A 27,746-nucleotide genomic window follows, 5' to 3' on the forward strand; every position below is an offset into this window, starting at 1 on the left:
TTAATAAAAACGATCAGAAATTAAATAAAAATAGCAAGTTTTTTTTTCAACTGAAAGTAAGGGGTAACATTAAAACTTAAAACAAGCAGAAATTTTTGCGTATATGAGGGGCGTTACTCCTCCAAAACACCTCGCTCTTTACGCTAAAGTTTGAATTCTGTCCCATTTTTTCAAGGTCTACTACTTAAATAATTTTTTAACTTAATTATAACAATAAGCTTTTTTTAAATTAATAAAAAAATATAACCTCAAGTCCTAGGTTTTTTGGGGGATTAAACCCCCCCCTTCGATCGGTTATCTTTTCTGTTAGGTTTAAGTTTTGATGTTGCTCCTTACTTTCAGTTGAAAAAATTTGTTTTTTATATTTAATTTTAATCAGAAAGAACGAAATTTGGACAAAATAAAATATTAACACTGTTACTATTGACTTTGGATAACACAAATAAAACTTACACTTTGAGATCAGGATGATAAACTGAAGCGGTATTATGTCCAGACGTGAGAACAGTTCCAATATGATTGATAGTTGCCACAAGTTTATATACAATCTTGCTTTTTTCGGGGTACTCTAAAGTTATGGGACATTCCACAAATGTTTCTCGCTTCGTCAAATTGCTGCAAAATCGACTAAGTTGGATAATCCAAATTTTGGAAGTCTCATTTAGATCTAGTTTCTTGATGGAATCATTTTTCTTGCACTTTGGGCAAATCCATTCATTTGGCTCAGCTTCCGTATAAAGAGATAGGCAATCCTGGAAGAATCGATTTTTACTTTAATACTAAAATATTGTAAATGCTGAAAGGGTAAATTGGCAATAATTCATTGCACACGACAACGTAGTTTTGCACAATTAGAACAAATTTAACCAGCTGATTTTAACAGCAAAATTGAAATACTCGTCATAAGAAGTAGTCTTTTGATTGGTATGTAAAAAAAAAACACAAAAAAGACAAAATATGACATTTCATTAACGACACATGCCGCTTTACCTGTTAACATAAAACGCATCGTCCAAATTTTTGACTTATATATATATATATATATATATATATATATATATATATATATATATATATATATATATATATATATATATATATATATATATATATATATATATACATATATGAAAAATTGACTGACGCTCCAAGTTCCAGTGAACTAAAAGGTAAATTTGCTGCTTAGGGGTTAACAAAATATGGATGTTTTGCCGGCTTTGTAAAAGCAAGAAAAAAAATTCGATCTTAATAATTTTGATTTATTAATAGATAAATCACAAACTCAACTGACACTAAAAGATATTACTACTTGCAGCAATAATACTTAAATAATATGAAGAGATGTTCTGTAAAAGAAGGGGGAGATGCGACGTTTAAAAATAATTACGTTTATCAATAACGTAGACATTGATGTTGTGAACCACGTTTAACAATAACAATAAAAAAACAGTGTAATGTCAACAAGACATAATAAGACAAGGTATAACATGTCGTTAATGACACATGCCCCTTTACCTGTTAAAATAAACCCAAATCGTCCAAATTTTTCACTTAACTCTAAGATATTCCATATTGTAATTGAAAATATCTATATATATATATAACATGTCTGAATATTTCACTGACGCTCCCAGTTCCAGTGATCTAAAGAGTATTTATGGCAACTCTCCTGGTTAGAGGTGCATAAGATGTGGATGTTTCGCACGTTTTGAAAAAGTAAAGGACAAGGATTTGTCATTACTTGAGATTATAATTTTTTCAATTTTAATTAGTTTTAATAATCAACAAATACATCACATACTTAGATAGTCCTATAAAAAGTCTTGCTACATGAAATATAATACTGAAATAATACTAAAACGTTTGGAAAACCAAGAAAAAAAAATGTGATTTTTCGATATTAATAACTTTTTTTTGAGTTAAATAGACAAATCACAGACTCAACTGGCACTTAAATATATTACTACTTAGTCATGACACTTAATAGTACTAAAGCATTCTATAAAAGAAGCGGGAGCTGCGACTCTTTAACGTTAACTAGTTAAAAAAACGAGTGTATGTCAACAAGACAAGGTAAAACATATCGTTAACGACACATACCACTTTACCTGTTAACATAAACACAAATGATTCAAATTTTTCACTTTAACTCTAAGGTATTCCATATTGTAATTGAAACATATATATATATATATATATTATATATATATATATATATATATATATATATATATATATATATATATATATATATATATATATATATATATATATATATATATATATATATATATATATATATATATATATATATATATATATATATATATATATATATATATATATATATATATATATATATATATATATATATATATATATATATATATATATATATATATATATATATATATATATATATATATATATATATATATAGCATGACATAAAAATAGAAAACGATCAAAAATGGGGTTTCTAAAAGCCACACAAAAATACTGAAGAAACAAACAAAGCGAATATTTGATCGTTTTCTTTCTTTATGTTATGGCAGGCCAAAGTGGTTTAAGAAATAATCTTCACATATAACATGTCTGAATATTTCAATGGCGCTCCCAGTTCCAATGATCTAAAGAGTATTTATAGCAAATCTCTTGGTTAGGGGTTGAAAAAATATGGATGTTCTGCACGTTTTATAAAAATAAAAGACAAATTTTTTTTTATAATCATCGAACGTAAATATTGTTTGTCCTAGATCTTATTCTACTTTTGGAGCAAGGAAAAACTGCTTGTTTCTGATCTTAATGAATTTCTTGTTATTAAAATAATAAATCACAAACTCAACTGGCACTAAAGGACATCACTAATTAATGGTAGGAATAGTAGTAAAATAATACTAAAACTTTTTGTAAAAGACGGAGGAGATGCGACTTTTTAATAGTATCTACTTTTTTAATCGACAATAAAAATCACATGCTTGAATAATACTAAAACACTTGGCAAAACTAGGAAGAAACATAAGTAGATAATTTTGTTTATTTACTTTTCAGAAAAAGAAATCCAGACCTAAACAATACTAAAGACACTAAGTTACAAGTAACTTAGTACTAAAGAAAATAAGTTACATTAAACAGTTTTAAAGGATGTAATCACTTCTTTTCTTCAATTAGTGACAACTGTTCAGGGATGCTCAACTACCCTCAAGTACAGTTGCTTTTATTGTATATATCTGAACGAGCCTTTATAACATAGAAGGTACCTTTCACTTCTAGAATTGACTCACTAAATACTAGTCAAATTCCTTATTAAATAATAATTTCAACAACTAGCCATAAAATTTATCACAAAAAATTCAAAAACGAATTTTTTTCAATTACGTCTTATAGTATTAATGATTGTCTAAAATTTGGATCAGAATTATTCGATTAGAGATTGTTAGTACTATTAGAAAGTTTTAATGAACACAGTGGCCGAGGACCTAGCCCTACTCTCAAATACAGCTGCACCCAGTAATCATTTGGGAATCTAACAGAAGTAGTGATAGACATGTCCCTAAAAGTGGTGTACTGATCCAAAAATTATCTCTAAGGGATATAACCCAAACAGACCCAAGAGCAATAGCCCCAAGCTGAGTCCTCTTGAAACGATGGAGAGTTGCCAGCGTCTTGACTCTGAACAAATAAGTCAGCTCTATAAGGCGAGCGGTCCATTATTTAGTATGTGACTGGCCTAGCTTCTGATTTTGAATAATAAAAGTCCTGACTCAACACTAAAGTAATATAAGTCGTAATTCAGTGGAAAAATGAATAGTCCTGATACCAGAAACAAGCTGAGTTCTCCTCTCTGCGAACAAGAGCAGAAGTCAAGCTACAAACTGAATTGGTTGAAAAATAGGGCAAGTCCTGACTGTGTGCGAAAACGAGTCAGTTCAAAGCTGTCGTATTGACACCATACAAATCGAATCTAGCACTGATTTTGTACAATAACAAATTGATGAAAAAAATGTGCTAATTTCTGACCCAGGATAAACACGACCACAGTCCTGAAGCAATATAAGATCTGACTTGGCGTAAAAACAAGTTATGCGTCCGAAAGCTAGATTACGCTTCACAGAAGAGATACTATACAGATATACTATACACAGGCTACTGTATAGTCAAGGTTACTATATAGATATTCACTTTCACTTTTGTCTTGCCTCGGGTATTCATTTCCCTCAACATCCCTCTCCTCAAAGTATATTAGACAACATATAAAACTAGAAAATCAAACACTAGAAAATCAAACAAAACTAAAAAGTAATTTATGCTACTAAATTTTCTAGCAGCCAAAATTTCTTTTTGGTTCCCACTTTAAAATTTACGGTCCTATTATTTGCCAGCATAAGACAAAAGATATAAAGAAGCAAATTAGTTAAAACCAAATCAAAATTAGAAATTTTACTAGGTCGAGATGGCTGAACTAGAACGTTAATATTAAAAAATTGTTAAGAAAGTTTACGTCTTAATTCTCTCATAGAACAACAGTATATTAGAAATTTTTCATTTTATTGAGCCTTATAGAAATAATGACAATGCTTATTGGATAAAATAATAATGTGGACTCTGTGACTTACATGCAGGCGAAATCGAGACACGTCGTTTGGTATTGGGACAATCAAATTGGGACACATTTGAAATTGGTTGGAAGAGAAGGTACAGGATTTACATGTGAGGGTACACTTCTCTTGACCGTGGAAGATATCACTTATAATACTCCTCTCGTCATCAAAAAACACTATGTCCGAAGCTTCATTTGGGGTTTTGCCTTCATTTTCCTGTTCTTTGATTCGATTCACCTTGATAATAAAGAACGAACTGAGATACGGACAAACCAATTTTGTCATTATTTTTAGTTTTTTTTCCAGACGTTATGTTAGTTGAACTTCAATGTCAATAATTATATTCTAGATTTAAAATTAATAATGATAGAGAACGTGATAGCCATATTTATAATAATAATATCTCAAGGAATATTCTATGTTTTTTTCTATATTAACGACTAATATTTAAACTAAATGTACATTTACTTAAAACAGAGCAAACCTCAGCAATGGTTTAAAAAAGTGAAACAAATAGGGGGTCGGTCGTGCAAGAACCTTGATTTTCTTCTGGATGAACCACCTGAACAGACAGCAAATGAGATTAATAAACATCTATATTGCATTGTGAAAACGTTCCCCTCTTTCGTAAAATCAGATAAACAATTAAACTCCCAAATAGAAAATCCCGTAAATTTCGCCTAAGAAAATAATAGAAAAAATAAAGAAACTGAAAAAAAAAACAACTAGTTTTTGCCCCATTGATATCCCACACGGTCTAATAATAGCAGTATCTGATAAAATGTCAACACACCCTGCTAGTATTTTTAATTATATTAGTAATTTAGGATATTAACCGTAGTAGTGAACCCTGGGCTATATTACTCCAATCCAAAAGAAGGGATGCGTGAACGATTTTACTGGGGTTCGACCAATCACCTTAACCCCAGTTTTTTTCAAAAATGTATAAGGGTTTCATAGATAATTGGTTAAAGGCAGAGATTCTTGAACTTATTGACTTACAACAATTTGGAAACCTGAAGGAGACATTTACTTCACATTACCTTGTTAGTCTTCTCGACACAATTCTTAAAAAACTGGGAAACCCTGATACTTGGTTTAATCTTTTATTAATTGATCTCCATAAAGCGTTCAACCTAATTGACCACAATATTCTTTTAAATAAACTGCTGAAAGAGTTTCAAGTGAGTGCCTTTCTAGTTAAAAATTACTGCCTCCTTTTAAACAAATCGTTTTCAAGTGCTTAAATATAAAAATATTTATTCCGATCCCCTTCCTATCTATTGTGGGGTGCCCCAGGGAACTCTAATGGGTCCCATTATATTTCTTATAATGATTAATAGCCTCATGACTGACCACACAGAGCGATCGAAGTATGTGGACGACCTGTCTGTACTTGAGGTTTGTCGCCGAAATAATAAAAGCTCAATTGTGACATTACTTGACCATGTCACCCAGGAGACTTCTTTGTGGAAGATGAAAGTTAATGCTAATATATCGTCAGTTATGACGGTTAATTTTTTTAAAATCACCCCCTTCTTTCACAAATCCAAGTCCTCCCAAAATTTCTATCACATGCATTAAACTACTTGGGGTGACAAAAACCGCTGACTTAAACTGGGATGCACATGTTCAAAATATCCTAAAACAAGCGTCCCCTTCGGTTTCCCTTCTAAAACATTTGTTAAATTGTTCTCGCACCCCTAAGGATCGTCTCCAACTGTATTGTTCTTTTAGTAAGCCAAGACTAGAGTTTGCTCGTCCAATGTGGCATTTCGGTCTTTCTTCAGATCATATCTATAAGATTGAAAATTTCCCAAAACGAGCACTTAGAATCATAAATGGTGAAGGGAAGGTTCCATATCATTATCTTCTAGGTAAGTTCAAGCTCATCACGTTGGCCGAGAGAAGGAGCCTCCTATTCCTTCATTTCGGTACCAAGACCCTGTCTGTTCCTCGATTACGTTCCATCATCCCCGAACCTTATCTTCCTGCCAGCATCAGACCGACCCGTATAAAATCCCAAAAAGTCCCCAAACTGACTCCCATCCCCGCTAAACATGAAAAATATCGGAAGAGTTTTGTTCCGAGTTTTGTTGAGTTATACAATAGCCAGGAAAATTAGTCTTTAATTTTATTGTTATCTATATATTTTTTTCTTTTTGACTTTTTAACTAAGTTTTGACTCATCCTATTTTTTTTTATGTATTTTCATTAGTTTTATTGTTCTTTATTTTGTTTTTATTTTTGACTTTTTAATTAAGTGTTGACCTTTTTTATACATTTTTTTTACAATGAATTATGTTTGACGTGAATGTCGCGTTCTTTTTATTATATATATATATATATATATATATATATATATATATATATATATATATATATATATATATATATATATATATATTTTTGACGTAAAATTCAAATTTGGCAAACATGTTGTGAAAGAAATTTTTAAAAATTCTATTCCATTCCATTCCACATAGTACAAGATAAAATTCCTACACAATAGAAACAGTACTTGTACTTAAAGTTCCTTTGATCAGTAGTTATTTCTTCTGTTAACTAACCACTGTTCTCTTTCTTTAAAGGACTAAAAAAGGGGTTTAATTACATATTCAGTACATTTAATCTGCATTTAAATACTCTTTATTGCAATTGAATTACTGTGCTGTAAAAATTGACTAAAAAAAGACATTAATTAAAACTGATTATTTTTTAATAACTTTGACATAAATATAACGGGCAGAACTCTGTTCGTTCAGCGTCACTAGTCACCTTTTTTATCCTTATCTACTGATGTTTTGTATTTACTTAGGGCTGGTCAGGTTTTTCCCACTAATCTGTTTAATATTGATACACACAAGATTATTTTGAGAAAGTTCATCTGATGCTATGTCAATGTCCAAATTTTCTATGATGAATCATATAATTTTCTCCATTTTATTCATCACCAGATTACCCCTCGCACATTCATTGCATCTCAAAAGAAAAGAAACTCAAGAAAAATTTACATTGGCCGAAAATTCCAGCCCCCTCCGTGGAAAATTCATCCGAAGAAAAATCACCCTTCGTAACACTCTCCCAAACCAGTATATTACCAACGATCGTATTATTAAATTTAAAGGCATTTGAAAAATTACCCATTACCCCACGGACAATTCTGCCCTGACAACTACACTTCATTCAGGAACTGAACTTAAAAAAACAAAATACAAAAAAATGCACTGAATCGAGAACCATAAACATTTATATTTTTTTCCAAACGCTGAGCATTCCAAAATAATAAATTCGAGACAGAATAACATTGTTCTTTACCCTATATTTATATTAATTACCTAATTAGTTTATTTTGATTAAATGTACAATGAGTCTGGAAAAGATATAAGACATTCGTTTCAATGTGTACCCGCCCCGCCCATCCTCTACTCCAGTGAAATTCCCCAAGGATTATTCCCCCTGTAAATGTTTTCCCCATAGTGCAATAACGATTGAATGTTTAAATTTTTAAATGGTGGAACAATTAGGTTGAATACTAAATTAACGAAATTATTGAATATGAAAGTTAGAGAATTTATCGGAAAGAAGTTTTATAATCCCAAAAGTGTGACATATGACAGATTTGCCACTGTATTATATTATATACCAATAGTTGCAGTGATGCTTATGTATTAAAATTTGCATTTTCAGTATGATAAATAGAATAAAATTTGCCACACACTCTTGCAACCACCTTGTAGTCATACTAAGACCCCAATTGGTTGAGGTGTGCCTGAAGGAAGTTGGGAGACTAACCTCCTTAGAATTTTTTTATGTTTAACACAATTGTTAACTGTTTGTTATCTTTATTTTTTTAAACCATAGCCCCTACATTTTCATGAATGGGTGCTCTTGATTCCTGCTTTTGTAATGTGTGTTTGATGATACAACACTACAAAATGCTTCTTAATAGTATAAGGCTTTCAAAACAATGGCTGTTTATTGTTTACTTGTGGGATTTTTTGCTTTTATCATTTTTTTTTTTTTGATAAATAAATGTTAAAGAAGACATTTTTACCTCAATAAAAAAAAATAAAATGAAATTACAGAAAAAAAATTTGCACTTTAAGTTTAATAAAAATATGCTTTTATTTATTAATTAAAAAATTAATTAGTTTTTGATTTCTTAAAGTTATACAATATAAAATTTTTAAAATCATTCTATTCAGTAAAGTATAACTTATATTATGACTTTTAGAAATCATAGGGTTTAGAAACCTACTCAGACTAATTTCTGCTCATTTTGAGTTTGACTTATTTTAATTTCTGAGTGTTTTGTGTTTCATTTATATATTGATACTAATTTGTGTTAGTTGTATGCTTGGTATGTTATTTGATTCTATATTTGTTCATTTTTTGTCAAATGTAGTTCTTACTCTTTTTTTTGAAGAAATTATTTTGTGCAAAAAGTTTTTTGAGCCCTAAAGGGCCGAATTCGAATTTCGAAATCAATGAAAAAAACAAATAAACAAGAAAATCATAACAAAAGCACAACAACTAAAAATTAGCAAACAATGCAAAAAAACAAACAAAATAAATAAAAATATCGGAATGCTATATCACTCCTTTGTCAGTAATATTAAAAACTGTAAAACGGCAACTAGTTAAAAAGATAGAACTGATAAATTAAAAAAATATATATATATACAAAAAGATATGATAATACTCTCTAAAAAAAACCTTATATGGCCCCAGGGCAAAACTTACAACCCTTGCCCTGAGGGTTGTGTGTGTGTGTGTGTGGGGGGAGGGTATCATCCTCAAAATTTTCATTGGATGTGTTCGGAGAAATTGCAGGCGTGAGAGGGGGGTTAGTTGCCCTCAAATCAGTTTCGACTAGCCTATTAAAAAGGGCATTAGCCCTTTCAATTTCCAATTGAATGAGCCTTTTTTGATGTTTCTATGACAACATTTTCTACAAAAAATCTTATATCCCCCCAGGGCATAACTTAAAACCATTGCCTTAAAGGCTGTGTGGGGGGTGGGGGTGTCATCTTAAAAGACCTAATTTCCAGAACTTTTATCTACGTTGAACAAAATGGCTGTCTCAAAATTCTGATTGGATGTGTTTGAGGAAATGGTGGGCGCAAGAGGGAGGTTAGTTGCCCTCTAATCCCTTTCGACTATTAATAAAAGTACTAGCCCTTTCAATTTCCAATCGAGTGAGCAATTTTTGAAGTCTCTACGAAAACACTTTCTATATGAAAATCTTATATGCCCCCAGGGCATAACTTACAACCCTTGCCCTGAGGGGTTTGGGGTGTTTGTCATCCTCAAGGACATAATTTCCAGAACTTTCAACTACGTTGAAGAAAATTCCTATCTGAAAATTTTAATTGGATGTGTTTTGGGAAATAGTGGGCGTGAGAGGGGGATTAGTTGCTCTCCAATCACTTTCGACTATTATAAAGGGCACTAACCCTTTCAATTTCCTATCAAATAATTTTTTTTTAAGTTTTTACAACAATACTTTCTATAAAAACCTTATAGGCCTCAAGGGCAGAACTTACAACCCTTGCCCTGAGGGCTGTGGGAGGAAATTCATCCTCATCGTAATTTCTGGACATATCAACTACGTTGAACAAAATATCTATCTCTAACTTTTGAATGGATTTGTTTGGGAGAATGGTCGGCGTGAGAGGGGGTTAGTTGCCCTCGAATCACCTTCTACTATTAAAAAGGCCACTAGTCCTTTAAATTTCCAATCGAATGAGCCCCTTTTGAATTTTCTACGAAAAAAGTTTCTATAAAAACCTTATATGCCCCAGGGCATAACTTACAACCCTTGCCCTGAGGGGTTTGGGGGGTTTGTCATCCTCAAAGACAAAATTTCTAGAGTTTTCAACTACGTTGAACTACAATTGCCTATCTTAAAATTTTGTTTGAATGTGTTCGGGGAAATGGTGGGCGTGAGAGGAGGGTTAATTGCTATCCAATTACTTTCCAATATTAAAAATGTCACTAGACCTTTCAACTTCCAATCAACTGATTTTTTTTTTAAGTTTCTCCGACAAAGCTTTCTATAAAACCCTTATATGCCCCAGGGTATAACTTACAACCCTTGCCCTGAGGCCTCTGAGGGGGTCTCCTACTCCAAGACCTGATGTAAAGAACGGATAACTCCGTTGAACATAATTGAGCTAACAAAATATTGATTGCATGTGTTCTGGGAACGGGTGTGCGTGAGAGGAGGGTTAGTTGCGCTTATATAACTTTAGACTTCTAAAAAGAAAAGTGTCAATAATATTGTATAATCGAATAAGACCTTATTTAAGTTTATAAGTCACACCTTTCAGAGAGAACCTTATATGCCCCCAGACTAGAACTTACAACCCTTTCCATGAGGGCTCGGGGGGGGGGGGTGTTGTAATTCTCGGAAACCTAAGTTCTAGAACTTTCAACTACGTGGAACAAAATGGCTATCTCAAAATTTTTTTTGGATGTTTTGGAAAAATGTGGGCATGAGAGGGGGAGTAGTTGCCCTCCGATCACTTTTAACTATTAAAAAGAGCACTAGTCCTTCCAATATCTAATTGAATGTACCCTTTTTGAAGATTATACGACAACTTCGATACGAAGTGCCCAGGTCTAGAAAATAAAACAACAAAAAAACAGACCATTGTGCAAACATCGTTCTGATTTTCACGCTTCTAACACTCAGTTTAGAGTTTTATTCAGGAAAATAAAATTCATTTTTCACAAATAAGTTCTTTTTTCACTACTACATTGATATGAATCTTATTTTCACACTAAGACCATAATCAGCAGTCAAATTTAAAGAATTTTAAAAAATTTTGATTTTTAACTAAATAAGAGAAAATCAAGAATGATAAACCCATTAAAGGAAAATTCAGTAAAAATCAACATACACATATTTTCAGAATATACTCACACACAACCAGACCCATACATAAAAACAAAAGCAACCACACATTTATATAGACCTTAAGCATATCCTAACATCTAAACTATAAGACACACATACATACTCACAAGGAACACACGTTAATAACTAAATTCAAGAAATTTAAATCAAAATATATTAAATTGTTTTAAACTTACTTTAAGAAAATGCAAACAGCAACGTTAATCAATACCAACCGCATAATAACGTAGCACGCAGCTATTGTACTAAATACCTTTTTAGGGGGCGACAACAACAAACTTTTTTGAGTTAGTTTTTGTTCGTTTTAAATTTTAATTAATTTTAGATTTTAGTTCATATTCCTTTAACGTTTCCATTTTTTGTTTATATTAATTTCTCTTTCTTTTAGCTAAATGACTTATATGAGGTAGTTTATACGCGTTTAAATATTTAAATTTCATCTATATTCCCTGTTGGATTTTTTTTCATATTAATAAGTTTTTTGGTCGTACAAAATGAACAAATTCGAGGACTTTATCTTTCAGTAATAGAGAATTTCAATCACAGACTCTCGAAACAAAATAATATGTAACAGCTTCCAATTTTGTTTAGACACTCAAGAGGCTCAGTCAGTCTTCGCTTTGAGGTCTTAGACAAGATAGGAAGAACTATCTTCGGAAGAAATGAATCTCTAAAAGTTCGAACCAGGAGTTAAATGTTCCGTCTGAGTCACGGGATTGGACTACCGGATAGATAATAGATCATTGTATCGTAACCATCAGATGAAAAGAGTATATAGAGCGTGTACCGATTAATGACAGCATTTCAAAAGAATAAAATCTATTTATTCTTAAAATATAAATTTTTTTAACATCAAAACAACAAACAGAGTCTGTTTTTCTTGTGCAAATTATTAATTTGAATTATATAAAATTTAACAGTCTTAAAGGGTCAAATCAAAAGTTATATGCACAGGTCAATTTGTAGTTACAGACAATTTAGAAGGGTTACATTAGAACAAAAGTAGCGAGTTTAATTAGATATTTCAAGACCCAGGATTGACTGAAATGCAAATATACCCCCTTCGACAACTGTTTACCCTTAGGATACATCGTAGCTAAAATGTAGCTCCAGAATTTCAAGGCAGCCTTTTTAACTAAAAAAAAAATGTATATAGAATGTTTAAAACAAAAGAATAAGACAATATAATTATTTTCAAAAATCCCTATCACTGGCCCCGAAGGACTGAATTCAAATTTATGAGTAAAAAAGATTGTAAAAAAAACGTGGAAACTGAAAAACTACCCAATACTGACAAAACGAAAAAATGAAAATAAGAATAAATAAACATTAGTAATTAAATATATTAACTGCATACTGTAAATTAAAAAATTAAATAGATGTAACCTTGTCAAACTAAAAAACAAAAACACATAAATAGTTAAAAAGAATCCAAAAAAGTGAGGTGAAAACAACAAACGAATACATACCAAAAACATTGGCATCACCCCCATCACAATAAAAAGAAGACACAGAGAGAACAGCTGGATATTTTATTTATTTTTTTCTTTAATAAATTTTTATTATAATTTTTAAATCATTTTTCATTCAAATCAATGCTTTTTTATAACTGGAGGTCAAGTAGAGAATGGGGGACAAAATAGGAACGTATTCAGAAACAGCTCGAGGAGGTCGGAAACTGGATGGGGATGGACATTTGGGAAATCCTTTCCGTGCGAGGGTATGCTATAGATTTTTTTTGTAAAACGGAGGCACAACGTAGCTTTTCTGCACACGAGGGTTTCCAACGTTTTCGTAGCAGAAGAGAGTATGGCACCTTGTCTTCTTTAAAAATTATTCGCACTGCTCTTTTTTGGCGGTTTCAATTTTTTTCTGATTCTTCGCAGCAGATACCAGGGTGCCAAACCGGAGAAGCATATTCGAGATGCGGGCGGACAAAGGAGGTAGAAATTCTCAAGGAATGGGAAGGGGGAACGCTTGATTTATCTAGGAGCTAAAGTAGGAAGATAGAAACATTAGTTCCATGGATGATATCTTAAATATGTATATTCGACTTTAAATTAGAAGAAATTTTGATGCATAGTAATTAAAAGGAGGATACAGAAATTTCAGGAGGGATTGAAGTAAGAAAATGGGTGATGATTCATGGAAACATATTGCCATTTTATTCGATTTAGAGGTGGTTTACTCTCATATCCAAGTCCGAGGCATCATCTCCAATATCCCTCAAATATCACCAATATCAACGTGAAAAATAATGTATAAAATTAGCTCTTTGCTTTTGAACACTTCCTTGTTTTTAAAGAGAACTTACTTTACTTAGATCTTCGTGCAGGGCGTTGAATAGACATAATATAAACTCTTGTGCATCATGATGGTCAGTGCCCTGGAAGCTAGGTGTATCTTCGTCTACAAGTTCTTTGAAGTGCGTTGTATCAATCTCCCGATGATCTCCTGACCACAATAACTTAAATAAAACTCCCAACTCATCTGCCAAGGCACCGTGATTTACTGAACTCCTGTTGATGTCATTTCTGAAAATTAGAATAACAATTTCATTTTTATGCTCAATAGTTACTCGAAAACACATTAATTAAAACAGATAACTATTTTCAAACTTTGAAACAAATATAACAAGCTGAACGCTGCTAGTTCAGCATTAATTTTTGTTTTTGCTTCTTGTAATATTTTGCACTTATTTAGCCCAGTTAGTACTTGTTTTGTGCTGTACTTACACAAGATAACTTCCGCGTGTACTTACGCTGATCATTTTTATCGATTGATTTGTCTGATATTTATCTGAAAATCATTAAATTTTTTTCCTAATTAGTCCACATGCCTTTTTCTTAACAGGCTCCTCCATGGCTTTTTAAATAGAGAAACACAAAAAAAGGTTAAATGATCCTTAATGAAGCAGAAGTAACAAATTTTCTGATTCGAATAATAATATAGACACATATTAGCATCAGCTCTATAGGATCTAAATCTTTCCCAGAAAACAACTTTGTTAATTTAGAAAGCTTTTCAAGACTGTCATTCATTTTTCCCAAAAGACATGGATATCCTAGTTCCAGGAAAGATGATTTGTCCTGATTTGTATTATCCAAACCGTTCACAAGAACTCTGACAATGCTGTGGAGTTCCTTAACGTGAAATGACTTCCCACCATCTGATGAGTCTGCTTCAGAATCCGAAATTGTTTCTCAATAGCAAGGAGGCATATATCTAGGACAATTTTTAGCCTGAACTCATCTTCGGCTATTAAGAATACATTCTCTTAACATACTGTAGTGAATACATATCAATCTGTGTATGCGTGAATATGAAGTTTTCTTTTATAAAATAGAATTGTTGCTTCGAGTTGGAAAAAGTCAAAGCCATCACTAGCTTGGAAAGAAAGTTCATTTGATGCTTTGTCAGTATCCAAATCTTCTTTGATGAATCATATAACTTTCTCGATTTTATTCATCATTAGCTTACCCATCGTGCATTGATTGCATCTCAAAAGAAAAGAAACTCAAGGAAAATTCACAATTGCAGAAAATCCCCCCCCCCATGGAAAATTCATCCGAAGAAAAACCACCCTCCGTAACATTCTCTACCATCTGCATGTTACCAACGATCGTATTTTAAAATTTAAAGCCATTTAAGAAATTAGCCCACTGACAATTCTACCCCAACAACTCCTCTTCATTCGGGAGCTGAATCTATAAAACAAATACATAATAATGCAATGAATTGGTAATCACAAACATCGATTTTTTTCAAACGCTTAATATTCCATAATAGGTAATCCGAGACAGAATAAAGTTGTCCTTTACCCTACAGTTATATAAATCACCTATTACATTTATATAAATCAGTTATTGTATGCAAAGAGTCGGAAAAAATATACCAAACAAATTTATATCAGTGTGGAAATAAATTAATAAAATAGGAGGTTGTTTGGGAAACCAACGTCCTTAGAATTTTAAAATAGCTATTTTTTATCTTTATTTGTTTTAAACCCCTACCCCACCTTCCATTTTCGTGAATAAATGCTCTTGAGTCCTACTTGTGCAATGTACGTTTGATGATACAGTTGCAACGAACGTTTATTGATAGTATGTGGTGTGTAATCCCATCTATTTTTTTTTTAATATTGAGAATTTGTTCGTTTTATTTTTTTTTATGCGTCATAGTTGTCTCGAGAAGAATTTTTTCTCTATTAATAAAATAGAAAAGGTACTTTGATAAATAGTGATAGAAAAGAAATATTAATGACACCTTCCATAATATTTCCTTATGGCATTTTCAAATTCAAAATCCTAGTAACTATTTCTACAATAAATTTCTATTAATTTTTCCCCCTCATTCGGCTCGTCGGTAGTTAGGAAGGATTATACCGAATTCCTTTTTCAAGATGCAAAAGGTCAAGGTTTTCACTCAGGTATCTAACGCCATTCATTGGAAATAAATACAAGCTGAATGATAAAACTCAGATTGATCCATCACAAAATCTTAGCTGAATTTAAAGAAACAAATATTAAAGATAGTTTTTTAATGTTTGTTTATTTAATTTTGACGATAGAATGTTAAAATTTACGATATATTTATTTATATGGTTTCTTTTTATCCCCTCGATGGAATGGCCTCCCACGCTCCTTCTGCCCAGTATTTCTTTTCTCCCTTCATTTCTTTTCTTCCTTTTTTCTTAGGTCTTTACTTTAATGTTAGGTTTTACAGTGACCATAAACATTGATTCTTTTTTCAAATGCTGAATATTTCAAAATAATAAATTCAAGACAGAATAAAGTTGTCCTTTACCCTAAATTTAAATTAATTAACTAATTAGTTTATTTTGATTACATATACAAAGAGTCGGGAAAATATATAAAAATCAAATTCATTTCAGTGTGGACCCCCTCCTCCCACCATCTTCCACTCGAGGGATATTCCCCAAGGAATATTCCCCCTGGAAAATTTTCACCGTATGTGAAATAACGATTGTATGTTTGAATTTTCAAATGTTTGAACAATCGAATCTCAAATTAACGAAATTATAGAATATGAAATTCAGAGAATTTATCGAAAAGAAGTTTTATAATCCCAAAAGTGTGACATATGACAGATTTGCCACTGTATTATATTATATACCAATAGTTGCATTGATGCTTATGTATTAAAATTTGAATTTTCAGTATGATAAATAGAATAAAATTTGCCACACACTCTTGTAACCACCTTGTAGTCATACTAAGGCCCCAATTGGTTGAGGTGTGCCTGAAGAAAGTTGGGAGACTAACCTCCTTAGAATTTTCTTATGTTTAACACAATTGTTAACTGTTTGTTATCTTTATTTTTTTTAAACCATAGCCCCTACATTTTCATGAATGGGTGCTCTTGAGTCCTGCTTGTGTAATGTGCGTTTGATGATACAACACTAACAAAGGCTTCTTAATAGTATAACGCGTGCAATCCAATCTAGTTTTCTTTTTCAATATTGGGATTTTTCGCTCTTATCATTTTTTTTTTGATACATCAAGGTTCAAGAAGACATTTTTACCTCAATAAAAAAAATAAAAAAGGTACTTAGATAAATGATAAGAAAATAAATAATAATGACACCTTCCCCGAAAAAGGCTGCAAAATGTAATGTGCTCTTAAAACCAACTTTATTCTGCATTAACTTAAGAGACCCCATCCATTTTATAAGCTTTAAATTACTACTACTGTGAACAGCTCATTGTAGCGCCAAGCCACTTGAGGTTAATATAGCTATGAGCAGTACTCCTCCATCCCGAACGATTCAAAGCCTTCCTCTTCACACCTTCCAAAGAGGTCTTAATTTCCTAAAAATCCTTTCTTACGGCCTATTCCGATCTATTCGAGACAACCTGCTCTTCATTGGGTCCTAAATGGTTAAACGAAAATCTGGGTTATTTGACAATCTGTCACCCTATACCGCGGAGCGTGTCCTAACTATATCAACCTTATCTCGTTACTAGAACACTAGAAAGTGAGATGGAACCATATTTTGTCATAGAGCTTACTGTTAAAAGCAGGATCGTGTACTAACGTCAACCCGTACATACGGCGTTTTTTCGATCCCTCAATGACCCAGCTATATCGAAAGACACACCAGAGTGGCCTGAACTGCTACAAAATAATAAACAGGGAAACGAAACTGTCTCACTCCGTACGGCCGAACGAAAGTCAAATAATTGTCTCTTAGTACGAAGTATATGAAGAGATGTGGAAACCCAGACCATAGAGCTCTTATTTCCTGGAAAGATCTCAATATATTTAATACAAAACTTTACTTTATTCATCAAAAACCGCTAGTACACGTCAATAACTCGTACTTTACGGAAATTATTTTTTCTCAGTGCTGGAAACACGCCTATTCGATAGTATTTCCCAAAACGAAAGATCAAAGTTCTTAGTGAATTACGTAGTGAATTGCTACCGACATTTGCCCCAACAGCATATTAGCATAACATAATACAAATAGAAAAATAAAAGTAAATACAGTTTTTCTTTTAAACAGGTATTAGTTTAAAAAAAGGAAAACAAGATAGAATTTTTTTCTCAAGAATCCATTATGAATCCATGAAGTGAAAACGAGGGGCACAAAACGGATTGGGCTTTACATTACTAATTAAGAATAAGTTTTTTCACAAGGGAAGTTTTTTAAAGGAATATAAAAAATTGCGCTAACGCAAAGACGAAGAGATGAAAAAATATTCAGCTCATTGTTTCTGAGTTTACCAATTTTTTTGTCCTTTTTTTATTTGTTGGACGCATGAATTTGTCAAACTTGTGATCTATTTTGGACCACTTTCAAATGTTCAATCGCTTCCAAATTTTATCAGTATATGCACTTCTGACAACAGTACAATATTACAATACTTTATTGTAAGACTTTTTCATACTTTAATACTGTACAATGAATTAAAAAAAGGCAAGTAGGTGATTAGGGACAGCATAAACTGTTAAAATATTTGATAATACCAATTTTTTGACATTCTTATTCTCTTTCATGCGCCCAATAATTTCCAATGATCAGTTATCCTAAGATATTCAAGCTAAAGAAGCAAAAATATTATAACTTTAGTTCTTTTAAGTTAACTCCAAATTTTCCCAAATTAACTTAATAAACAGACTAAAACATTAGAATCCCTTTATTATCTAAGATAAGCGTCCAATGATGGAGCCATCAACACAAAAGAAACGTTGTTTAGAGGAAGCTTGTAAATTTATGCAGCTCAAACGTTCACTTGATGGAGGTGACTTTGTTAAAAAATAGAAACGAATTAAAATGTCTTTAGCCTTTTTTCTCTTTTTTTTATAGAAAGATCTATTATTATCAGAGAAGACTAAAAGTTGAAAAACAATAAATTCATTTTTTTAAATGTGTTTTCTAAATAGACTAAAAGGCCGATAATAACTTTTTTATCGAGGATCTATGAATCTAAGTAAATCATGCACTTTTCCAGGGTGACCTTGGATTAGAATAGAATATGTTAATTCACTATAATAGATGTAGCTAACATGAGCATGTCATGACACACACACAAAAAAAGAAAACCAAAACAAGGATAAAAAAGAGCACCTCAAGGCACCAAACTGGAGCCCTGCTGTTTCTAGCGGTGAAAAATTATGTACTTTCTGTAGTTGAGGATAGTTTTAAATACGTTGATGACTTATTCATCCTGCTAAAATACCTAGCAGACAAGAACCAAATCTTCTCACTGTTCCATAGGAACATCAATTCGACTTTTGTAGTCCAGTGTGACATATATGAGTACCAAACCAACGAGAATATGACAAAATTGTTGATGTTCAAACCACTAAAGCTTGATCTCTCCTGTCCCAAACCATGGTGGTCATTCAACTGCAGTTATACTCCGCGTCACTTTTAGCTTAGACTGCTCCCTTAGCCCAAATGTTGCAAACCCATTAAAGAAAGTATACTTTGCCAGCACCTGGGTTTCCCTGCAATGTAAACCAAACTGGTATATCTGTATAATTTGCAGCCATTACTTTAGTACACATGTTCGGTCTGGGGCCCTGAAATGAACGATACAGAGTATCTCAGTAGCAACATTGAAATTGTGCAGAAACGTGCTGCAAAAATCATACTCGGTACAAATTATGTGTACAATGAATCTGCTATCAAGTCACTAAAACTAACCTCTCTCCATGAGCTCAGATACGAACTTGTCCTCAATATTGGGAATTCACTACTCTCGAGTGAGTAGCATCGCTTATTGGTGTCACCTACTTGCCCAAATAAAATTGAACAATTAAGATACCGTATCCATTGTTTCAAAAACATTTCGTTCGTAATTTACCCACCTTGTCAAATAACCATGTTGTAAAAAATAGCTCCATTTAGCTGTGGTCTGTGTCCAATATCATAAAAGTTGTTTTTATTCAATGAATCTTAAATTTTTATGAGAAAAGTCATTATTTGGCCCATAGTAAGGCAAAAATTAAGAAAGGACAAAAAACAACAGAATTTGTCCTTGCCTTTTTGTAACGAACACAACGATATTGGTGGGTGGCACAAGAAACGTTGGTAAGTTTAAAATAAGGAGCGTGGATCAAGGAGGTGAAAAAGAGATTTGAAATCATGAAAATAAATGTAGGATTTTCTATCGCGCTTTATTAAGCACACGAATACAAGGGAGAGAGCAGGTGAGAGGAAGAGGGGAGAGAGAGAAGAGGGAGAAAGAAAAAGGCAATCGTACCTGAAGTGATTTCCAAGGAAGTAATCACGCAAATCTTCCAAATGTAGCAGACATTGAAGTACAGAGTTCATGTAACATGTATTGCCAATGTTTTTCATTCCAACAAGACCATCACCCTGAAATGCACAGAAGGAATAAGCAAAGTAAAGGTAAACACATGTTACCCAAATACGCTACACGCTTCATCCTATTGATAATTCTGCTTTTAAAAGGTTGATATTAAATTTTTCGTACTTGGGTTTAAATAAATATCAATTTTTCATCACGGAATATATAATAGTACAGACGGAAGATTCTAATCAACAAAAGTTATTTTGATTTGATGTGACTTCCTTAAAAATCAAGGACGAATTGAAATATTCTTGATATTGTACATTATCGAGATTTTATAACACCTATCAACCCCAAGTCAACTCAAGTCAAAATCCTATTTCTGAAAAAAAAAGAAAAAAAAAGATGCTAAACCGGAAATTCAGATGAAACAGTCTATAAAAGATTTTTTGATATCCCATACTTGATATTATTTAAAACTTAAATAGCAAACTTAAACTAACATCATTTATAATATAATTTCATATAACTTGGAAAAACCTTTCAAGATAAGTGGTGAAGTTTGACGAAAAAGGGTTTCTAAGAACAATAGCTAGCATCCTCCATAAGCAGCACCGGGCCTATTGCCTCTAACCCATATATTAAAGCCTTGGACTTTTTTTTAAATTATTTTCATATATAAAATGTATATAAAACCAAATAGAAGATATAAAGAATAAAATAACACAGAGAAGATTCAACAGCTCTACTAAAAGAGCCTCCTGTAATCTAGCTATTCCTTGAGGGTTAGAGGATTGCACTAACTGCAAACTAATTTTCTGAATGGAATCCACTTCTTAAAGTCACCCTGCAACGTCGTTTGCAGTTTCGCTTCTGGATAGGTGGGCGAATGACAGGTCTTCCAATTCCACAGAAACCCTGTATAAAAGAACCCCAAGAAATTAAACCCTTGTACTCAGTTTTCTTGTATTTAACAAAAATAAGGCAATATCACCGGGCAAAACACAAGTTAGAACATTTACATGCTCAATGGTGCTGGAATTTTTTTTTTTTAAGTTATGATATGTCACCTGTCAAGATGATTCATCAAAAATTAATATAATTCAAAGTCTGGTTTTTAGATATGATTCATAGATTCCAAGATAAGAGTTAAAGAAAAACTTTCCAGGAACAGTTAAATACTAACCTGGAGAGTTTATAATTTGACAACAAAGAACATGGATGAAATAATTTTAGGAAATTAGTAAGGGAAGTTGCTGATGGTGTCTTCGAGAATAAAGTTACAAACAAAGCTAAGAATATTAGTGAACATACTTAATATTTAATTGATAGGAAGAGGAGCCTGTACAAGAATTATTTGAATGAAAGACCATATGAAAATTAGAGGAATGTAAAGAAAGTGGAAAAACATTAAAATTTGAATTAAGGAGATCAATAATAAAGGCCAAGGATGAAGTTGTCAAAGACGTGGAAGATGCAGCCAGACGGCCTATTAGTAATATCTTGTACTGTCATGTTAATAAATTGAGGGGGAATAGTCAGTCTTGACTTGTTCCTGTTAAAAATAGGAAGGTGCCCCAAAAAAAGAGATCAGAGGGCAACCAGATTCTCTATGCTCTCTTTTCTCCAAATGGCCCCTATCACAATTTTTACATAGTCATTATGTTCAATATACTATGAAGGCCAAATACCAATGCCTTCATAACTGACAAACCCCCACAGCCCCGGAAGCAAGGGCTACTGTAGATTTTAGAAGTTTTGCATTGTTAAAAAATAAGGTTTTTATGGAAGGGGTGGTCGTATACACTTTTGAGGAGGCTCATTCAATTGGAGATCGAAAGTTCTAGTGCACTTTTTAAGAATAAAAAGTAATCGGATAGCAGCCAGCCTCCCACTCCCAATCGCCGTTTTTCCCCAAATACATCCGATGAAAATTTTTAGATGGTCATTTTTATCTAAAACAGTCCGAAGGTTAAACAATCATGCATTCAGGATTTACAACCCCCTGCAATAGTCCTCTTGCTGGTAGACCCTCTGTCAGTGCTCCTACAAAGCGAAAAACAAAAACTAAAGAAGCAGGTATGCCGTCAGAATCGGTGCGATATGACACTGCTGGCCATCTACCCGACACAGAAAAGGGATGTTGCCGGTACGAAAAATGTGCAAGGGGTGCAACTAGCCGAATGCTCTGTGCTAAATATAAGGATCGGTTGTGTCTGAATGGAGAGAGAAACTGTTTTATGAACTTCCATATTAAGTAAAATGAATCTTTTTTATCCTAAGGTGACCATATGGTAACCATTTCTATTTCAGTTTGTGAATGAAATAAATAATTGAAGTTGAAATTAACTTGAAACTAAGCTTACGCTGATTACTATTGCAAGGTTTCAGAATTTTTCAAGCACTGCTTCGATGTTCAGGTCTGAAAGGGTTAATCAAAAAACTTTTTGCACAAAATAAGTTTTTCAAAAAAAGTAAAGAACCCCATTGAACCAAAAAAGAAAAAAAAATCAAATAATCTACTAAGCATACAACTACCACAAATCAGTTCAATGAATAAATAAAATCCAAAACAAACAGAAATTAAAACAAGTCAAACTCAAAACGAGCAGAAACTTATCTGATTACGGTTTTATACTCTATGCTTTCTAAAAGCTAGAATACAATTTGTACTTTACTGAAAAAATTCTTTTAAACGTTTTCACTTTTATAACTTTCAGAAATAAAAAATTAATTAAGATTTTGAGGAATAAATATCAGCATATGTATATTAAACTGACAATGGACATTTTTTCAGTAAATTCATTTGAATTTTTTTCAGTAAAGTACATATTATATTCTAAGTTATATTCTTGTTTTGGGTTTCATTTTTTTATTGATAAATAGACGCTGAGGCTTGAACCGGAAAAGCTAAGAAAAAAAATGTCAGAAATCTACCGGTGGTCCTGTACAAACAGTAAATTCGCCAATAAAACATTTTTTTTTTTTTTTGCTTTGAATACAGTTATACAAAATTAATTTATACAAAAAGTTATACAAAATTTTGTGTTGTGGAAAATCATAATTCTTAGTGAAAGCCTTGAGGCACTTTACTGGTTCCTCCACAGGAAAAACGTTTTGGAAGACTGCAGAATATCAGAAAAATCCACACTTGCAACATCTTCTGCCTCGGGGAAGACAAACCTTTTGGTTTTCTTGTACATGAAACTAATCGTAGCTTCACCGTCTGAAATCTCCTGCATTAAGCCGACATGGCAGCGGTTTGACTTCTTAACCTGAGACTTGAGAAGGACGTAATCCCCTACTGACAAAGGATATGGACTGAACGGAAGATCATCAGTATTGTGTTCTTCACAAAGATGTAATGATTCATTAAATGAATGGGCGTCTCCTTAGGTCGTTTTTCTCTCTCCCTTTCCCTGCTTTTCTCACCCAATTTCTTCCTTTTCTTGAGTGTCAGTGAGTATCCTGGTTCTGCCTCTTTTGCGGCGCTTACGAGAGCTTGTGTGAATATTTCTCAATAGCGGGAAAGGCCTAATTGTTCTGGGGTTATCCTTGCAAACTGAGCTTGCAGGTTAGTGGAAAGAAATGAAACAATCATCTACTCTTGCTCATGTAGGGTAGAACCGGACACCGCCAGGTTAAACTACAAAATAAATCCGGATTACCCCCCCCCCTCACACTCTGACTAAGACAGCCACTGGACAAATATCCTTAAATAAAAAGTAGATAGCGCAGCTTTTTACAATTCTAGTATGACAAGAATTTAGAGAAACAATCAAAAAATTTCTTGCATTATACTTACAGCTTTTTGCATTTTAACTTTTGAAAGGATCAATCAACCAAACCAGTAATTCATCCCCTGGACATGAAGTAAAATGGCACTCTTAGAAATTATTTTAGAGTTTTTCACCAAATGGGGTCTGAGTAATAGAGGGTGTTCGGTTCAACCCACGTCCAGTTCAACCCCGGCGTCCCCTATGCATTTCTGTTTACTAAAAGTTAATTTTTTCAGATTGGCGACCCATTCATTTTCTGGAATCAAAACCATGTAATATTTCTGGAGCTGCCAAGCATTGCTATACAGCGTCTAAGCGTACCAGCAACCAGTGTGCCAAGCGAATCGGCATTTTCAATGGCTGGTTATTTCACGAGGAAGCAAATGGCCCGCACAATGTCAAAGATGATAGAAAAGCGCATGTTTTTGAGTGATAAGTTCTAAAAATCAAATGAATGATTATATTATTAACTTTATCATAATAAAACAAAAAATATCACTTACTCTTGTTTTTCTTGAAGGTCTAAGCGTTGAAAAACAAAAGCTGTTAAAACAGCTGTTTTTGAGCGAAAACAGCTATTTTCTGTTTTACAAAAAAAAAATAGAAACAGAAACAGGTCTCCTGTTTTTTTCTTATGTGTTCTGTTTATGTTCTTTTTCTTTCAAACCCTTTTTATTTTTTTATTTAAAAAAAAACAAAAAAAAAAAACAAAACAGAACAGTGCCCATGCTTAGTTTGATTGGAGTATTTCCTGCTTCATGCTTGACTGTTCAATAATATTGAGGTGATTATCTCATTAGAGTTTTTGTGAAAACGAATTGAAATTAAGTGAAAAATGATGATGGGGAATAAAAGACTGGCAACGATTATTTAAAGGCGAAAGTTGGGACAGTTCCGAAGGTAAGTTAATTTTCTTTAATATTCTATGATAAATATGTGCATGCTTAGATTTTATTATTCAGTTTACCTTGTTCTAGGTCAATCTATTTAGGAATCAAATAGAAAAAAACAACTTTTGGGACTTCTGCCCAGCAGAAAAACTAGGATATAGTTATATTGTTATCAAATCTTTAATATGTAGAGTTTGTATTTTCGTTGGGTTAGGTATTTAATATACTGCGTTCTGGGCGGCCCGCTTGACATAATTCTTTATTGTAGTTTCCATAATTTTGGTAATAAAGTAATATATTTTCACCATATTTTGGTATATTTCATCAGGATTAACCTAACTTCCCTTCTCGTGTGTGTATTGGCGGTACTTGTCTATTATATAAAACACACTCGAGAAGTGAAGTTTGGTGAATGCTAATGAAACAAAAAAAAATAATATTAAAATACAATTTTTAAGTAACAAAATTATGAAAACCACCCCAAAAATTATGGAGGGGGGGCAGCCCAGAGCGCGTAACCTAAAATAACCTAACCTAACCAAAATACCAACTAAATATTTAATATAAAAAAAAATAGAGGATGTGGGTTCTCAAGGAGCCAAAGGCTATTGTCTGGTATAGACAGCGTGAAAAACCGGGTATTCGCAATACAAGCTCTCGAGTGTGTTTTATATTTTAGACAAGTATGCCTAACGGATTGGCTAATAAGGTAGGCATTGGCTAATAAGGTACATTGGCTAATACGGTGGCTAATACGGAATTAACCAAGTTTTTCAAGAGGAGCGGGCAGTTGCTTTTATGCAAGCATGGATGCCCAGGGGTAGCCAGCCCACCCCCTGTCATTTACATTTTTATAGGGAAAATCGTGTGTTCACACAACAAGGTGCTCTCTAATAAAAATGATAAAGTATATACTGATATTCAAGGATATAAAGTATTTTTCACAGCTTCCCCCCTAAAATTCAGCATATGGAGGCCATGTAGGTAAGCACTAATTTATGTTCTTCTTAAATTTTAATGTTGCTCCTTATTTTCACTTTAGAAAAACTAGTTTTTAATTAATTTCATGTCATTTTCAAATGATGTGGAGAATTTCTGACCCCCCTCCTCCTTGGAAGAAAACAAATTTGTTTCCTTGGAAGGAAAAAAACCCTTGCCCTTGGATAGTTCCGCCCACATAAAATCCCCCTGGATAATGACATCATCGTTGAAAATTCCCCCGGAAAACTTCCTGCGGACAATTACGCCGGAAAAATTCTCTATACTCTCATTTGAGAAAAATCTTGTTTAGATTTAATTTCTGATCGTTTTTCAAATCATGCTAAATCCACATCCGTAGAAGATTTTATGGTAGCCAACTTACGTGTTATCCCGACCACACTCCAGAAGTTGGATCTGTGTTGGATCTCCAGAAGATGCCAAAGAACTGTACTTGAAAAAAATGACAACAACTATCGAACAACTCAAAAAGTTGCCCGGCATTACAGCTAGCCAAGCCGATAATCACAAACGGATTTCTAAGAGAATGAAAACTATTTCAAGTACACGATTCTATTCAATCTATGTTCGGCAACCTGTCACATCTTCCGCGAGATTGGTCAAAGAAATAGTGACAGAAAAACAAATACATTATAACTGGCAAATGACGCACGGAATCCAATGTGAGCCAATTGCAATAATGTGTTTCGAAAGAAAAGTGCGAAATTGTTCAAAGATCAGATGATTTTGGTCTTTTTGCTGATAAGGAAAGGTGGTGGCTTGTAGCTTCTCCTGACAAGATATGCGACTCTGGACTTGTAGAAGTTAAAACAGTAACAAATATTCCAAAAGAGAAAACAATAAAAGAAGCTGTACAAGAACATTTAGTGAATAGTTTTTTCCTTAGGTGGAATTCTGTCGAGAACCGTATTGTACTCAATTGTGATCACAAATATAATTACCAAACACAGGGGCAGCTTAATATCTTAGACCGAGAAACTTGCTTTCTAATTGCTTTTGTTGACGAAAGTGATTTCGAAATTGTCGAGATCCAACGTGACACGGAATTTTGGAAAAAAAATGTTGCCAAAGCTTGACTACTTTTGGGAACATTGCTTGCTACCCGAGCTTAATGACTCAAGGCTCGTAAGAAATATGGACGTTCGTGAGCTTCCTGAGGTCAGAGAGGCTCAATCAAAACTGAAAAAAACAAAAAGATGATCTCTGTAAAGAAACGGAGAATTGACGAAACCTTATTTCAATTTTTGTTTAATCTTCCCCAGGACAATTTCCCCGATCTCCACATGTAAAAAATAGTCACCAAAGAGAAAATGAGATAAAAAAAAATAATTTTTATTGGACGCTTCAACTATGCTGAACAAAATGGTTGTCAAAACTTTTATCGGAAAATTTTTGAGACAAAAGAATGTGGTAGGAGCGCCAGTTGCTCTCCATTCTTTTTGGTTACTTAAAAGGTTACTAGAGTTTTTAATTTCCGTTGCGATGAGCCTTTTTCCATTATTCTAGTAATACCATCCCCAGAGGAAAAAACTAACAAAAGCAAAAAACAAATGAACTCGCATCTGTGAACTTTCTTCTGGAAAAAACATATGCAGAATTCCACGTTTTCGCAGAGGGGACTTTGGAACTTCCACGATAGGGTTCTCTGATATGCTGAATCTTATGGTGCTAGTTTGAATAAAATTCCTTGACTTTTCAGGGGGATTCCTTTTTTTTAAACAGGCAAATTTTCTTCGGCTCTGTTCTTTTGAAGGGTAACATTAAACT

The 27,746-nt window shown here is 32.9% G+C and overlaps 1 protein-coding gene across 1 annotated transcript in view; it reads right to left on the reverse strand.

Annotated features, from left to right (window-relative positions):
- Positions 1-449: 449 nt before the first annotated feature.
- Positions 450-27,746, reverse strand: part of LOC148942036 (ubiquitin carboxyl-terminal hydrolase 2-like) — a 51,742-nt gene continuing 24,445 nt past the window's right edge. The window contains exons 4-7 of the mRNA XM_089103214.1: positions 20,261-20,376; positions 13,840-14,059; positions 4,616-4,837; positions 450-752 (exon numbers count right to left, since the gene is read on the reverse strand). Of these exons, the coding sequence (XP_088959340.1) occupies positions 450-752; positions 4,616-4,837; positions 13,840-14,059; positions 20,261-20,376 (861 nt within the window). The remainder of the gene's footprint in view (positions 753-4,615; positions 4,838-13,839; positions 14,060-20,260; positions 20,377-27,746) is intronic.

The sequence above is a fragment of the Artemia sp. Qi Xiang Cuo genome, chromosome 17 (genome assembly GCF_049724085.1).
Source record: "Artemia sp. Qi Xiang Cuo chromosome 17, ASM4972408v1, whole genome shotgun sequence".
In the NCBI taxonomy this organism is placed as follows: Eukaryota; Metazoa; Arthropoda; class Branchiopoda; order Anostraca; family Artemiidae; genus Artemia; species Artemia sp. Qi Xiang Cuo.